We start from the raw sequence: 16,328 nt of genomic DNA, 5'->3' as shown, positions 1-16,328 counted from the left end.
CTTTGTTGCTGTTGTTTTAGTGTTTACTAAATCTTCATGTTTTTCCTCTTTTTGTGTTTGAAGAATAATGTTATTTACTTTTTAAAGGTTACTCTGCAATTTATTATTTTCTTTCCAAGTTTAAAATAATCCATTCTTTCTTGAAATTTTCTTGAGTTTCCATTTGGAAGTTCTGTAACTACACTATTTAATACCTCTTTTTGCTTTTTATTGTCTTCATTTACAAACTAATAACTCTAGTTACCTATTTTTCAGTCTTATTGGTTTGTTTTCTTTGGATACACACACACACACACACACACACACACACACATATATATATATATATTGATTTCTGGGTGATGTCGTCATGTGTGTTCATCTCAGGTTATTGTGTGCCATTCTTAATTCACTGTCCAAAGACCTCCTTTAGTATTTCTTGCAAGATTTGTCTGGTTTCTATAAATTCCCATTTATCTGGAAATGACCTAATTTGCTGTCATATTTAAGTGATAATTTGTCTGGGTATACAGTTCTTGGTTGGCAGATATTTTGCTTTAGAGTTTATATATTTGTGATCTCATTGCCTTCTTGCCTGCATAGTTTTTGCCAAGAAATCAGATCTTAGTCTTCCTCGTTCTCTTTTGTAGGTAACTTTTGGTTTTTCTTCCAAGCTGCTTTAAGGGTCTTTCTTTCTTTTGGGTTTTGTAAAGTTTTATGATTATGGTATGTCTTGGAGATGTTTTTTGAGATTTGTTAAGCTCTTGAATGCATATCATCTCACTTTCATAATATTAGACAAGGTTTTTTTCCAATAAATCTTTGATAATTTTCACTGTGCTCCCCCCCCTTCCTGTTCTATAATTCTGATCACAAATAAATGATTCCTCTTGTTTGTGTTCCACATGATTTTTAGGTTTTTTTTTTACATCTTTTTCCTTTTGTTCCTCTAACAGATTAGTATGGAAAGATTTGTCTTCACTTTCATTGATTCTTTCTTCCGCTGATTCAGTTCTGCTCCTTTGCCCTTCCAATGTGTTATCTGTTTCTGAAGTCTGAGTATTTATCTTCTTGATTTCGGTTAGCTGTTTTTGTATGGTTTCTAATTTTCTATGTTTTGTCACTATATTCTTACACTGTTTTTCTGAATTCTTCTGGAGTTTAATCTATTTTCCTTCATATTTCTTTCAACACATTGAAGATACCTAAATGTAATTCTTTTGAGTTCCTTATCAGGTAGTTCCAATTCTACTTCTACCTCCAAAAGTTTTTCTGGGTCTGTAATTTAGTGACTTGTTTGAGCCACCTGTCATATCTTGTGTGAACTGAGGTTGCTGTTGTCTCTGACACATTGCTGTTGTTACATGTTAGGTGCCATCGAATGCTCAAAGTGACATCTTTGCTCTTTAACACTTTAAAGAGGTATTTTGTAGTACATTTTCCCAATGCAATATATCACCTGAATTCTTGCCTACTGTTTCCATTGGTGTTGATTGTGGATCCCAGTGAAATGAAATCCCTGAAAACTTCAGACTTTCTCCATTTATCTTGATGTTGCTTATTGGTCCAGTGGTGAGGATTTTTGTTTTCTTTATGTTGAGGTGTAATCAGTAATGAAGGCCGTAGTTTTTTGTCTTCATAAGTAAGTTCTTCAAGTCATTTTCATTTTCTTCAAGCAAGGTTGTGTCATCTGCATATAAAAGGTGTTAATGAATATTCTTTTAATATTGGTGCCACATTCTTCTTCTGCAGGGGATTCCAGGATGTGTGGATGTAGCTGGATGGTGTGGATGTGGTTGTTGTCTCCCACCAGATGGAACAAACAACAACAAAAAGAAAAGAATATAAAAAGAAAACCTGAGAGAGAGAGAGAGAAAGAGAGAGAGAGGGAGAGGGAGGGAGGGAGGGAGAAGGAAAAAGACAAGAGGAAAAAAGGAAAAAAAAGAAAAATCAAAGCAAAAACCCATTGGTAATGAGTTGATTTCAACTCATAGCAACCCTAAAAAAAACAAAAACAAAAAACTCACTGCTGTCAAGTTGATCCTGCCTCATAATGACCCCTCTTTGAGTTTCTGAGGCAATAGCCCTATAGAAATAGATTGACCATTCTTCCTTCCAAAGAGTGGCTGGTGGGCATCATGCTGAAGACATTTGACTGCTAACCAGAAGCCTGGCATTTCAAATACATCAGCTACTCCTCAGAAGGAAGATTCAGCAACGTACTTCCATAGAGTTAGCACCTTGGAAACTCAAGGAGGGGTCACTATGAGTTGGGAATGACTCAGTGTCAGTGAGTATAGCAACCCTAAGGGACAAAATAGAACTGGCCAGAAGGTTTCCAAGGCTGTAAATTTTCATGGAAGAAAACTGCCTCATCTTTATCCTGTGGAGTGGCTAGTGACCTTTTGAATTGTAGGCAATTGCTTTAACCACTATACCACCAGAACTCCCAAACAAAAACTAAGTAGTGGGAAAAAAGAGAAAAAGAAAAATAGTGGGGAAAATAAAAGTAAAAGGAAAATGAGAGAAGGGATGAGAAAAACAAAAGAAGGAAAATGAGAAAAAGAAAAATCAAATACAAGAGAAGAAAAAGGGGAAAAAAATGATGAAAGGAGGTGGTTAAGGTGCCTTGTCAGCACTCTTGCTAGCAGAGCAGGCCACTGGGGGTATAGTTTCTGATCTAGGATATTGCTTCTGGTGGCATAGGGGGTGGCTGGGTGCAGTTCTGGTGCACTGGACAGTGCTGCCAGCCTAGGAGGTAGTTGTGGGTGGGGCACCTGGTCCAAGGCAGAGTTTCTACTGGCCTAGAGGCAGCCAGGGACAGGGAGCCCACTTTGGGGCATTGTTTTTGCCAGCCTAGGAGGCAGCTGTTTTGGGGGTGCCTGATGTGCAAGGATGTGCCTCCAAATGCAAGGGTGGCACGCAATCCATGATGTTGCACCTCTCACCTCAGGCTGTGCAGGGGTAGCATAGAGAGTTGTGTTACCAGCTGCTGTGTTGGTGGGAGTGAGGAATGGACACACTTCTGGTCACTGGGAAGATGAGGAATAAGGGAATGATCATAACTTTCTGGTAACCAGAAAGATGCTGGTATAGTCCTGGGCAAGCAGAGCTGATTGTCAGGTTTCTACATCAAGCAGAAATCTGCTTGCCAAAATTCAGAATGTCCATGCTAAATCAGGTCAGTTTACACTTCACTTGCTCCATATATCTCCTTGTTCACTGTTTTTGTTTGGTTTCTTATTCTGGTATTTGATTTACTTCTTTATCCTTTCCTTTGAAACTCAGGGTTCCAAGATTATCATCTGTGTATCTGTTTCATTTGATTTCTCATGTTTATGTTGCAGAATCTTCATAGCTTGTCTGCCTAGTCTTCCATCTTGCTGAAAGTCCCCCTGTATGAACTCTTGACACACTAATTAATAATGGTTAGATTTGTAATGGGGATCTGGTGGTGTAGTGCCTAAGGCATTTGACTTATAACCAGAAGGCTGGCAGTTCAAACCCACCAGCCACTCCTTGGAAGGAAGATTGGGCAATCTACTTCCTATTTATAGATGAGAAAACTGAGGCTAGGGACCTTCACAATTTGCCATGGGGCACATAATTAGTTCACAGTGAGGCCAAGGCTCAATCCAGGCTGACTTGACTTGACAGCCTTGCTGTTCACCATGCCATGTGGTCAGAAGATTCTTCACCCACTTTCACTGTAACACAACCTACACCCTCAACTCCATGACTAACACATTTTGCACTTTCATCCCACGTCAGTGCCAGGGAGTGGCTTGTGGTTAATTTGCCCAGCCAACTTTTGATCCTGATGAGTGAGTCCTAGGGATTAAGATTTCCTCAAGGAAGAACATCAGCAAAGTGTCAGAAAATCCCTGCATACTTTTTTGTAGGTTCCTTCTTTAGTCTTCACCACTTCCCCTAAATGTCCATCTGATATCAAAGATTGGCATTGCAGACCCTCATGAACTTTTATAAATGTCTCAGTGTTATCTCCAGAAGCCTATGAAATAGATAAATTATTTAATTTTAGCAACTTTGCACTAAAGCCATTGTATACATATGTATGTATGGATATCTAGATTGATAATTGCTTGAACAATTTCTCTCAGAAAGATCAGCACAAGGCCAGTCCCCATGAGGCAGAGGTTAAAGATGTCCCAAATGTCCAAACTACTGTACCACTCCATGATTTCAGACATTAACTTCCTCCTCCTCCTCTCAGTAATTTCCCCAGTCTTAGGGTTCTGTATTTCGCTGTAACGCCTCACAGAACTCACAGACACCCAAGGGTTCGTCTCACATGGTAGTTGTGGAGGCTGGCAGGCTGGCGAGTCCCAGGTCCATGAGTAGGTCTGGAGGATCCTCCCAATTCTCGGGATTTGGTGACCCTCGATCAGCAGATCAGATGATGGCTGCTGTCCCAAATCCAGGGGTGAGATGAGAATGAGCCAAGACACAAAACCAGAGCAAGAGGAGAGCGAATCTTCCCAGGAGATTCGTAGGTATACCCTCAAGGAAGCTAAGGGTGGTGATTTGAATTGTACCCTCCAGCAAAGCAGGACTCAAGATACATTCCACCTGTGTTGCCCCAACAGCAATAACCTAAATCCCGTCACAGAATCAATTGCCAGTCATTATAGGGAATAACTACTACCAGCTGCCCAGCCAAGTTGATACCTGACCTTAACTACCACACCACTCCAAATAAGCATGGATAATGTGATTTACAAAACATCACAGAATGGAGGACAATGGGTAGAATGGCCACATCAAGCAATTCACTGCATTAGTCAAGAAACATCCCTAATTCTTTTCCCTCTTGAACCATGTTCAACTATGTTGATCAATGAAATCAAACAGTATATAGCTTTACATCCCTCTAATCTCATTCATTTCTGTATATTTCTCTTCATTTTTTCAGGATAAACAAGATATTAAGGTTGTCTTAGATGGGAACCATCTATCCTGCTGTGAATGTTAGTTCACATATCTGTGCTCCTAAAGGCCTGATGAAAGCTTAATAGTATAAGCTGCATAAAATGTGGCCTTGTCTATCTCCTTGCCCAGTATATCTCTAGGCCTAAAATTGTGTCTGGTATATAGCAGATTTTCAATGTTGTTGTTGTTGTTATGTGCCATCGAGTTGGACCCAAGTCATAGCAACCCCTCCTTGGGTTTCCAAGGTGGTATCACTACAGAAATAGATTGACCAGCCTACCTTCCGAGGAGTGGCTGGCAGGTTTGAACCGGCAGCCTTCTGGTTAGCAGTCAAGTGCCTTAGGTACTACACTACCAGTATGGCATAAATGAGTGAATAAAATGAATGAATTGTTCAATATGATCTCTCATAAGCTTCCTCTCTATTCTTTTGAGTTGTCCAGAAAGAGGAAACAACATGTGCAATGGCAGCTAGACAAGAAATAACATGATGTGTTTGATGAGATCATGAATTCCGTAATGTTTGAACATAAGAGTATGGGATAATAGAATGTTGGGGAAGCAAAAGAGATGGACAAAGTCCTAAAGGGCTGATATTCTATATTTTAGAGATTTGTCTTAAACAGTTTTAAGATTTTTGCCTTAGAATTATCAAGAAAAGCTTTTAAGCTAGATGAATGTGTGTGTTTGTGTGTGTATGTGTGTGTGTGAACAAAAGAATCAGACTTAGGATTTTGAAGAAATCATTTCGAGAAAGGACAGTTAATGATTAGAGAATAGAGTAAAGCAAGAAACAGGAAGACAAAATACGGGATAATTTTTCAGGTACGAGAAAATAAGGGCTGAGACTGAGGAAGGATAGTAGAAAATTGAGAGGGTGGCACCTTCAGATTAATGAGGTTGTTGTCGTTATGTGCCACGGACTCGGCCCCGACTCATAGTGACCCCTCCTTGGGTTTCCAAGGCGGTATCACTACAGAAGTAGGATTACCCAACCTTCCTTCTGAGGAGTGTCTCATGGGTTTGAACCGCCAGCCTTCTGGTTAGCAGTCGAGTGCCTAAGGAGGTGGTAGCATTAACATATTAGTGACAAACTGAACATCACAAATAAAAGAAATCAAGACTAGTTTCAAAAAACTTCTAAAGATATCTATCATTCTATATACATTATTTATATAATGTATTAAGCAATATTCAAGGCCACCTGCTGAGGGTGAAGGATTGGGAGTTGAGCAGGGAGATAAGAAGAATTCTAGGATGTAGAAAAATCACTTGTAATCATGGGGCAGGGAGCTCCTTGGAGAGGGAGTTAGCTATGTAAAAATAATGTCAATTGAGATTGAGAGCTAGCTTGGGTTAGTCACCAGAGATCTGTAGTGGTGCCAGTCTACATGTTAATTTTTTTTCCCCCCTTTCACTTCAGTTGAGTTGGAAGGAAGATTGTGAGACTGGTCAAAGTAAATGTAGTTGAATGGCATGGATAGAGGAGGTTAAGGTTTCAGAGAGAATGTGGTTGTCAGTAAGAGGGCCAGGAGTTGGCACACTTCTATTGAGGGTGGTGGTGGTCTCGGTTTTCCAAAGTAGTGGAATCCATGATGTCATTGACTAGGCTAACTCTCAGTAGAGTCTAGAGAGCAGAGATGGGGCTGTGTAGCCACATGGCTAAAGTTCACTAGTCTCATCCATATGGAGCCTAGTTTTGGGGTCTGTAGTGGTATCTTTTAGGCTAGGAGTCACCAGTGAATATGTGGGAAACTGGGTGGGAAGATTAAGAACTGAGCTTTTGACAGACTGATGTGGAGATGCCAATACAGATTGAGATGTCTTAATAGGAAGCTTGAGTACAGGGGCCTAGCGCCCATGATGAATGGCTGGATTAAAGATAGACACTTTTAGGCACCAATTCAAATGTGGTAGTTAAAATTGTGGAAAGAACTTTTTAGAGATGGTGTATAGTTAGAGGAGAAAGAAGTTAGCTCTTACCCTTTCCTTTCCTTTCTCAAATCTTCCATTTAAAAGTCTCTGCTCCATTTTCCAGGAGAGGGATCTTGACAAGGTATCATTTAGATCCATGGCCTTTGTTTAATACATAATTCTTAACCTAGTAATACATTTTCAGACAGGTTTCAGAGACCAAACATTATTTTAGGGTCAGGATTAGGGCTTTTTTTTTTTTTCCCCTTGTATCTTCTCAAACACACTGGGTCCACAGACAATTTACATAAGATTTTATGTGGGTCTGGTAAAATACATAGATTCCTAGACCCATACGTCCCTCCCTGACAATGTTTCTGTTTTAGTAAGTCTGGGATGTTACTTATCTAGAAATCACAGGATCTTGTGCGTAGGAGATCTTCAAAACACAACTGTTAAATGAGTAAAGATCACTCACTGTTCAGGGCTGTTTCTTATGTTTTTATTAGCAATGCTCTGGTGAGTTAGAAATGAGTGAAGTAGACTCTTAATGAAAACATGCTCTAGAAATGCAAGGTTTATACTATTGTTAAACAAAGCAGAGGGTTTCAGTTTAGTGGACATGCCATTTCCTCAGCTAGTCTGACCAATGCTGATGTGGCCAATGCAGAAATGCACATTTTATCATCATAGATTGTATATGATATCTGTGAAACAGCTTTAAAAGATCCATGTATATGGTCACAAGGGGTATCAAGCAAGAGGATGCAGAAAGTTCTATGCAAAAATCATAGAACTGAAAATACATCCTTTCCACTCCTTCTGGTTTATAGTGTCACTGTTATATGTAAAGAAGAGAGCACTGGTTCAATGCATTTTAATAAGTATAATTGGATATACATGAGCATATTGCATATAATTTTAGCATAGCTTTTGCTTTTCTGTTTTAGAAGTAAAGTCATCCTTGACAGTTGTCCATATTTGTCAATACTGGCTCTTCACTGGTATCCTCAGCAAATCAATGGGCACAAGTTTGAAGGAAAGGAAGGTGATTATATTCGAATTCCTGAGAGGTTATTGGATGTCCCGGATGCAGAAATAATGGCTGGGAAAAGTACATGTAAATTAGTCCAGTTCACAGAGTATAGCAGTCAGCAGTGGTTTATAACTGAAAACAATCTACCTGCCTTGAAAAATAAGGTAATCTGTCATTTGAAGAATTATGTGGTTGGAATCTTATTTTTCCCTCAGCAGATATGCCTCAGAATGTATCTGGATGATCTGTGCTACTCATGGTGAACTAATTATGAAAATTTTTCTTTCTTTATGAGCTATTGGTAGGATTTTTACTTTCAAAAATAGTTGGATATATTTCCTTCATGGTTTTTTTTTTGAGTAAAAAAAAAAAAAATATATATATATATATATATATAAAGTGGGAAAAATGAAAACAAATATAGTTTTCACTAATATAAAATCATATTATATACCTCATTTAAAAAACAATTGATCTGTGTGAAAATTTACAGAGCAAATTGATTTTCCATTCAACAATTCATACATATTTTGTGACATTCATTGCAATCTATATGACTCACTCCTAATGGGGTCAGTCAATTATAGTGAGAATGGTCAGATGAAGACTACTGAATAACTGAACTGGAAGTAAAATGTCTGTTATAGAAAAGAAGAAGCCTTGTATTCATAAGTAAGCTAACTAGTAATAGTGGGTGGTAAGCACGTGACTAGAAAAATCAAACAATGTTCAGAATGGGAGAATTCAGTCATGACATTAATTAGAAAATATTAAATTTTCTGTTCCTTGTGGCATATAGGTATTATCATTGAGTGTGAAAGGTCAAAGTTCACAACCCTTGCCTGACAACAATGAGGTTCTCTACAGGATTTATACTGCTGAGCCTAGAATTGTTCCACACACATCCCTGTGTCTCCTTTGGAATCAGGCTGCTACAAGGTATTTATTAATATATTTCAAAAATCAGGATTTGTTTTTTCTCCATTCCGCTATCACTGAGCCCAGTTTTCTATACTGAGCAGTGATGGTAGTCTTAGATGAGATGCTCATCTTACTGCCATCAAATCGATTCCAACTCATAGCTACCCCTGTTGGATTTTCAAGGTTATAAATCTTTACAGAAGCAGACTGCCTTATCTTTCTTCTGTGGAGTGACTGGTAAGTTTGAACCACTAACCTTGTGGTTAGCAGCCAAATGCCTAGTCTAAAGAAAAATTTCTACCATTAATACCAGGAAACAGCACAGAAAATGGTCTTAGCATTGTTCAGGTGGCAAATGCTGTAGAACAGTTTAAATATGTAACACATTATAATCATTGCCAATTTCACAGGAGGTAGCATGAGTTCTACTCAATTCAAATAACCCTCCTGGAGTTATCAATTAATTTTTTGAGCAGGAAAGGAAATTTTCCTTTCTATCCCTTCCAGCTAGACTGTTTCTGGAGCTAATACTCTAGGTTTAAAAGTATCGCTAGGATTTATAATTCTTGACCATATACAAGGAGCTCTGGTGGTGTAGTATCTAAGACATTTGACTACTAACAAGAAAGTTGGTGGTTCAAACTCACCAGCCACTCCTCAGAACGAAGAATGGGCAATCTACTTCTGTAGTGATATCACCTCAGAAACCCAAGGAAGGGTCACTATGAGTCGGATCTGACTCAACGGCAATGAGTTTTGTTTTGTTTTTTTGGTCCATATATAGAGGGATTGAAGTTTCGGGATTAAAGCCATGTACGTAACAGTAGGAAGAAGAGAGTGAGCTTTTCTTTGACTCTTCTTCCCTAAGACCCCCAAGTTTCATAACAGTTATTATAATCAGAATTCAGTCAGTACTGCAGGGTCAGGCGATGCTGGCTGAGAAGGTCTAAGTTCTAGGTTCAGACATTAGATTCTGTTTACTACTGAATTTCTACTGCACAAACTAAAATTCTAAATAAGTCTAACAGTTTACTTGAATAACCAATTGCCTTCCAGAATACCAAAATTCTGAATAGTCTTCTACTTTCTTTGTGGGGGAAAATAATTGAAATTCCCTGTGTTTAATTATAGATCTTAAACCTAATATATTATGTGCTGTTGAATCGGACTCAACTCATAGTGACCCCTCCTTTGGTTTCTGAGGCAGTATCACTTTGGAAGTAGATTGCCCAATCTTCCTTCCGAGGAGTAGCTGGTGGGTTTGAACCACTAGCCTTCTGGTTAGCAGTCAAGTGCCTTAGGCACTATGCTACCAGAGCTCCTAAACCTAATATATAGATAATCTCTAATCCTCCAGATATTATTAATAATAAATATTTCAAGGAATTGTGAAAAATGAGGATGGATCAACTGTGTGGATCATTAGGAATTTTTTAATGATAGAGAAGTATGCCTTCTATTGAAAACCTTGGTGTGCATTTGCTTTAGATTAGAAAGACAGTGGTACTGCTCTGTTGAGAGGACTGGCTTCTTCCTTACCTGAAAGGCTCTTGAAGGTTTGGTTGGTATTTAGACTACTTCTTAAGGCATCTTGTGGAATCTGTTGTGTCATGTCCTGGACAAGATGTTCCCTCCAGTGTTTCTTCTTGAAAATGTGGTCTGCTTAAACTTGGGTAAAGTTCAGCAAGTTATTTTTTTCTTTGCAGGCCATTTCAATACCTTAAGCGCTGATGTAAAGAGAATAGTGACTATTGTTGTTTTTTTCCTAGCTGGTTGTCTGACAATCAGTTTTGCAAGATGGTTGAGGACACTTCAGACTACGTGCAATGTGCCTGTTCACACATGTCTGTGTATGCTGTTTACGCCCAGACTGACAGCTTATCTTCATACAATGAAGCCTTTTTCTCTTCTGGATTTATATGTATCTCAGGTCAGTTGCAGTATTTTTGAGTCAATAATATTAAATATTTAAAATGGAAAAGTCTGTTTTGCCATAGTCCTTTCATATATGCAAGGCACAAACTTACTGTAATTCTACAGCATTGGGAGAAAATAAATTTTCTTACTCATTAATTCACACTATCAGTATTTATGGAGGCCCAACTTTGTGCTGAGGACACAATGAAGAACAAGATATACTTTTAGCATATAAGGAGAATAAAATACAGTGTGGGATAAAAGGTACATAATAGGAAAGGACATATTTCACACTGCTGTAGTTTAGAGAGCAGGTTCTGAAGTGAGAAGGTCGGTACTATGTGAGAAAGTACATACAAAACATTTTGTATTTTCACTTAAAGAAAACCTACCTATGAGTTGATTTATAATATATAACTTAGGAGCTCTAAGTATGCCAACCACTATGTTAAAAAATAAACTATTTCTTTCTCCTTCCATACCCAAGTCCCATTTCTGACAGTAAACAGGAACTTTCATTGTATTAGTGTCGATCAAGTTATTTACCTACAACTGAACAACAGAATTATTTTCACTGTATGGTTGTGAGTCTGAGAATTCCATAAAATCTATTTTTGTCTAGTACCAACCATCCATACTTTTTTCTTTGAACAATGTGCTATGCCAAGAAATAGGTATAGGATAATGGCTAAAAATGTGAACTCTGCAGCCAGACTGCCTGGGTTCAAATCCTGGCTCTGCTATTGGCTAGTTGTGGGACCTGAAGCAAATTACATTATTTCTCTGAACCTTGCTTTTCTCACTTGTAAAATATGATTTATAATTATATCTACATAATAAGGTGACAAGGGTACTAATTCAGAAACTTCTGACATTCTGTTTTAATGATATTTTTGTCTCTTAATTGTGATTATCATTGAATGCATGTGTATTACATAGTGTGCAAACAGACCTCAAATTTATCATTAATTATTAGAATGTTTTTCTGGACTGAAGCAAATAATTAATTACTGTTCTTTGTTCTGGTGATTATAATCTTTCCAATATAGTTATAAAGTTTTACATTTTTCTTAATGTATCTTAATCCTGAATGTATACTTAGATTCAATATCACAATTAGTAATTTCTTATTCTTAATAATATCTTCCATAAAGGATATTTTCTGCTCAGCAGATTCTTCTAGGCCCATACACTCCCAAAATCAGATGAAAACATCTTATTTTACTTTATTGCTAGTATATTTAAGGAGCACAGAAATTCCATAGAATGATAAAACAAAACCAAGAGGTGCAAGGCTGAAACAAAAAGTAGACGTAGTTTCTGTAGACTTCAATCCAAGTGCTGCTATGACCCACAAAAATCACTTCTTACAAATACTGAACATCAATACAATGAGTTTTAAAAACTAAAGAGGGAATGTTAACCTAATTTTATAGAAAACTGTCAGTACTGATAGAGTTCCCTGGGAGAATTATTAACAAACACATATTTGCTGGTACTCACTCTAGAAAAAATACTTAGATTTGCCCATGTGAGAATCACTACCTAAATGTCAGTGTCTACTTTTATTATTTTGATTTGAGGTTATATTAATATGATTGTCCCTCCATCTGTCATAACATATGATTACTTACATGGCATGTTCTGTAGATTAGGAAACAGGCATTTATAAGGCCTTTGTGCTTTATTTCATCTTCAGGGGAGAATAAATGCTCATTCCTCTGATGGGCCCCTAGAAACCTAAAAAGATAATTTTATGTGTTACATGCAGGTCCTACAATTTAAGTGAAGCCATTTCAAATATTACTGTGAAATTTTAACAATCTGACTAGCTCTTTCCATGAAATGTTGTAACATGTAATTAGAATGTAAATTTAAGGGGGGAAAAAAGGAAAAAAAAAAGAAAACAGGCTAGAATCACAATGCATCTGTACCAGTTCTGGTTTGGAATTCTGGTTACTATACTAGGACCAAAAAAAAAAAAAAAACCTCACCACTGTCGAGTCAATTCAACTCAAAGCAACCCCTCCTTGGGTCTCCAAGTTTCCAAAGTGGTAACTCTACAGAAGTAGATTGCCCAATCTTCCTTTGTAGTACTAGGGCAGAACAACTGAAATTAAAAAAAAAATGTGAAATGAGGATACAGACCAAAATGTTTAGCAATCTGCAGATCAGAAAGATGGATGATGAGGGTTTATACCTGTGATTTTAAAATCTTAAGCCAGTAAATTAAACTAAGGTTATCCCTTGAGGTTGAAAAGATGGAAAGAGAGGACAAGCATAGTATCTCTGTGTGTGCAGTAAGGTACAGAATTATGGTACTCACCTAAAAGATGACTTGAGGGAAATACACCTTAAAAATAACCTTAAGTGATAATACTATAAGTGTATAGTTTGCTTATTAAAGGAGCTAAATCATGTTTCAAGGTACTCATTGTTACTTAGAGGTTGATGTCAAAGAAGAGCACTCTGCCTTCCCTTATCTCTTTTGATGTTGTACTGTCAAAGATAGAATATTGAATTGGATTCATCCTGGTTTTGAAGCTGAATGCAATTTCTAGGGTCCTGGGGTTTTAAAGAGACTTTCTCATATTCCATATTCCATTTCAGTTTTAACATCAATAAAATGTGAGTTGAATCCCCTATGTTTTGAGCAGTATGAAAGCTGAGATTAGAGTTGGGCAATAGCCCTTACCTTTGTTTCATTTGTTTTGGTTTTCTTTTGGTTCTCTTATGGTTGAGAAATACTTTTAACACATTAGTCAAACTAAAACTTTTTCCTTTTAAATGGCTTATGGTTTTGTTTACTTTTTATAGATTACTAAATGTATAAATGTCAACACAATGACGATTTTACAGTACATAATAAGAAGTAATTATTTAAAAATTGCTAAATAAGGCTTACAAGATAGACAAACAAAATCCAAAGCCCTTTGAAGCATGTTTATTCTTTTGTTCAAGCTTTATTGAACTGCAAGAATACTGTAGTTGGGATTTTTATATTTTTACAGGCTGAGATTATGATAGTTTTTCCTGGAAAAATTACTTTTCAGATGTCACTGATTCATTTCAAAATTATTATTTTTAAAAAAGAGCAGAGCATAAAGGGGTTGGATTTCTCTGTCTGTGTGTATGTGTGTGTGTGTGTGTGTGTGATTTAGGATAAATCTGGCTGCAAGTAATAGAAGACAACTCAGAATATCTTAAAAAGGAGGATTTAGTTTCAAGGTTCACTACTGTAGCACCTCAGTGGTGTCATTAGAGGACCAGGATCTTTCTTTTTCTTTTTTTTTTGATTTGCTAGTCTTGATGATTTTTTTTTTTCCTCAGCTTTGTCCCTTTATTGTTTTGAAATATCTGTAGCAACTCCAAGCATTATATACACAACAATGCCCAGGCTTGCCAAAAGAAAAGCACTTACTTGGGTCTTGTTTTAAGAGCAATTAAAACTTTTCCTGAAAGCCACACAGAATATTTCCCATCACATCTCTTTCTCCAAAATTGTACACTATTATCTTTCAAGATTTACTGAACAATATAGCAAGGATCATGGAGCCTGGGACCTGGCAGTGCTTCATTCTGCTGTGCAATGGGATGCTATGAGTTGGAGACAACTTGATGGCACCTAACAACAACAACAACCTTTTATAAACTAGTCACAGTCCTGCTATCTCTGAGTTGCTTTTCTTGGAGGAGAACAGATGTAGCTGCCTTGACCTATTTCTTGCCTTTAGGATTCGAACAGGCAGGCAGAATTTTTTCCTTGCACTTTTTTCTGTCCCCTTCAGTCCAAGCTGATGGGTGTTTACTGTGGTAGTTGGTTAGACCCATCAGTAACAGGCTTAATTTCTTTAACAAAAGATTGTGTAGATGCGTCCTTGGTGAATATTTGAGGACATGAATCCTTAGTTTGCACAACAGAATTTTCCAAATCTTTATGTTCTGTTTTCATTTTGCACAATTCATTTTTAAGGACAATGCTTTCTTCCTGCATTTTATTATAAGCAGTGAGGAGAAAGTACATGGCCCCTATAAAATCTTGCTCAGAAATCTCATCAGTCAGATATCCAAGTTCATCACTTGTAAGTTCTACCTTCCATTGACATTTGAATATAGTTCAGACAAGTTCTTTGCTACTGCATGAAAAGCATCACCCTTCTTCCATTATCCAGTCATGTGTTCATCATTTTCTTTTAAAGCTTCACCCAGAGCACATTTAATGTCCATGTTTCTAGCAATGTTCTGTTGCTCATGCCATATGTATCTCTAATATGACAGAGAATTTTTCTATAGCTCTCTTCACTTCCTCCTGATCCCTCACTAGAATTGTCTTTGACATCCATAAATCTATTAACCATCTCTTCTAGGCAATCTAAGCTCTATTAGGCACCTGAAAACTCTTCCAGCCTTCACCCAGTACCCAATTTCCAAGCCACTGCCACATTGTAAGTATTTGTTACAGCAGCACCCCTACTTTTTAGTACCAAATTCTGTCTTATTTATCTAGTGCTGCTATAACAGAAATACCACAAGTGGGTAGCTTTAAAAAACATTATTGTAGTTGTTAGGTGTCATCGAGTTGACTCTGACTCATAGCGACCCTATGTCCAACAGAACAGAACACTGTCCAGTCCTGTGTCAGCCTCACAATCCTTGCTGTACCTGAGCCCATCATTGCAGCCACTGTGTCAATCCATCTTATTGAGGGCCTTCCCCTTTTCGCTGACCCTCCACCCTACCAAGCATGACATCCGTCTCCAGTGAATGATCCCTTCTGACAACATGACCAAAGTAGGTAAGATGAAGTCTGGCCATTCTCACTTCCAAAGAGCATTCTGGCTGCACTTCTTCCAGGAGTGATTTGTTAGTTCTTCTGGCAGTCCCTGGTACCTTCAGGATTCTTTGCCAACACCACAACTCAAAAGCATTAACTCTTCTTTGGTGTTTCTTATGCATTGTCCAGCTTTTACACCCATGTGAGGCAATTGAAAATACCATGGCTTGGGTTGTTGTTGGTGGTGCTGTTGAGTCAGCTCCAACTAATAATGACCATATGTACAACAGCAAGAAGCACTGACTGGTCCTGTGCCAGCCTCACAATACTTGCTGTACGTGAGCCCATCATTACAGCCACTGTGTCAATCCATCTCATTGAGGGCCTTCCTCTTTTTTGTTGACCCTCCACTTTACCAAGCATGATATCCTTCTCCAGGGAATGGTCCCTTTTGACAATATGACCAAAGCAGGTGAGACAAATTCTAGTCAATTGTCACTTCCAAGGAGCATTCAAGTTGCACTTCTTCCAGGATAGATTTGTTAGTTCTTCTGGCAGTCCATGGTACTTTTCAGTATTTTTCGCCAACACCACAACTCAAAAGCGTCAGCTCTTCTTTGGTTCCTTATTTGTTGTCCAGCTTTCACACACATATGAGGTAATTGAAAATACAATGGCTTGGGTTAGGCACACCTTAGTCTTCAAGGAGGCATCTTTGCTTTTCAGCACTTTAAAGAGGTATTTTGCAGCAGATTTGCCCAATGTAATACGTTGTCTGATTTTTTACTGTTGTTTCCATGTGTATTGATGGTGGAACCAAGAAATATGAAATCTTTG

The 16,328-nt window shown here is 37.8% G+C and overlaps 1 protein-coding gene across 1 annotated transcript in view; it reads left to right on the top strand.

Moving 5' to 3' along the window:
- ADGRV1 (adhesion G protein-coupled receptor V1) overlaps positions 1-16,328 on the top strand; it is a 947,781-nt gene that overhangs the window by 367,876 nt on the left and 563,577 nt on the right. Inside the window, exons 79-81 of the mRNA XM_007943393.1 lie at positions 7,794-8,043; positions 8,679-8,818; positions 10,570-10,730. Coding sequence (XP_007941584.1) covers positions 7,794-8,043; positions 8,679-8,818; positions 10,570-10,730 — 551 coding nt within the window. The remainder of the gene's footprint in view (positions 1-7,793; positions 8,044-8,678; positions 8,819-10,569; positions 10,731-16,328) is intronic.

The sequence above is a fragment of the Orycteropus afer genome, unplaced genomic scaffold (genome assembly GCF_000298275.1).
Source record: "Orycteropus afer afer isolate SDZICR_OR568_19922 unplaced genomic scaffold, OryAfe1.0 scaffold00105, whole genome shotgun sequence".
Lineage (NCBI taxonomy): Eukaryota > Metazoa > Chordata > Mammalia > Tubulidentata > Orycteropodidae > Orycteropus > Orycteropus afer.
This window is presented reverse-complemented; position numbering and strand designations above follow the sequence as displayed.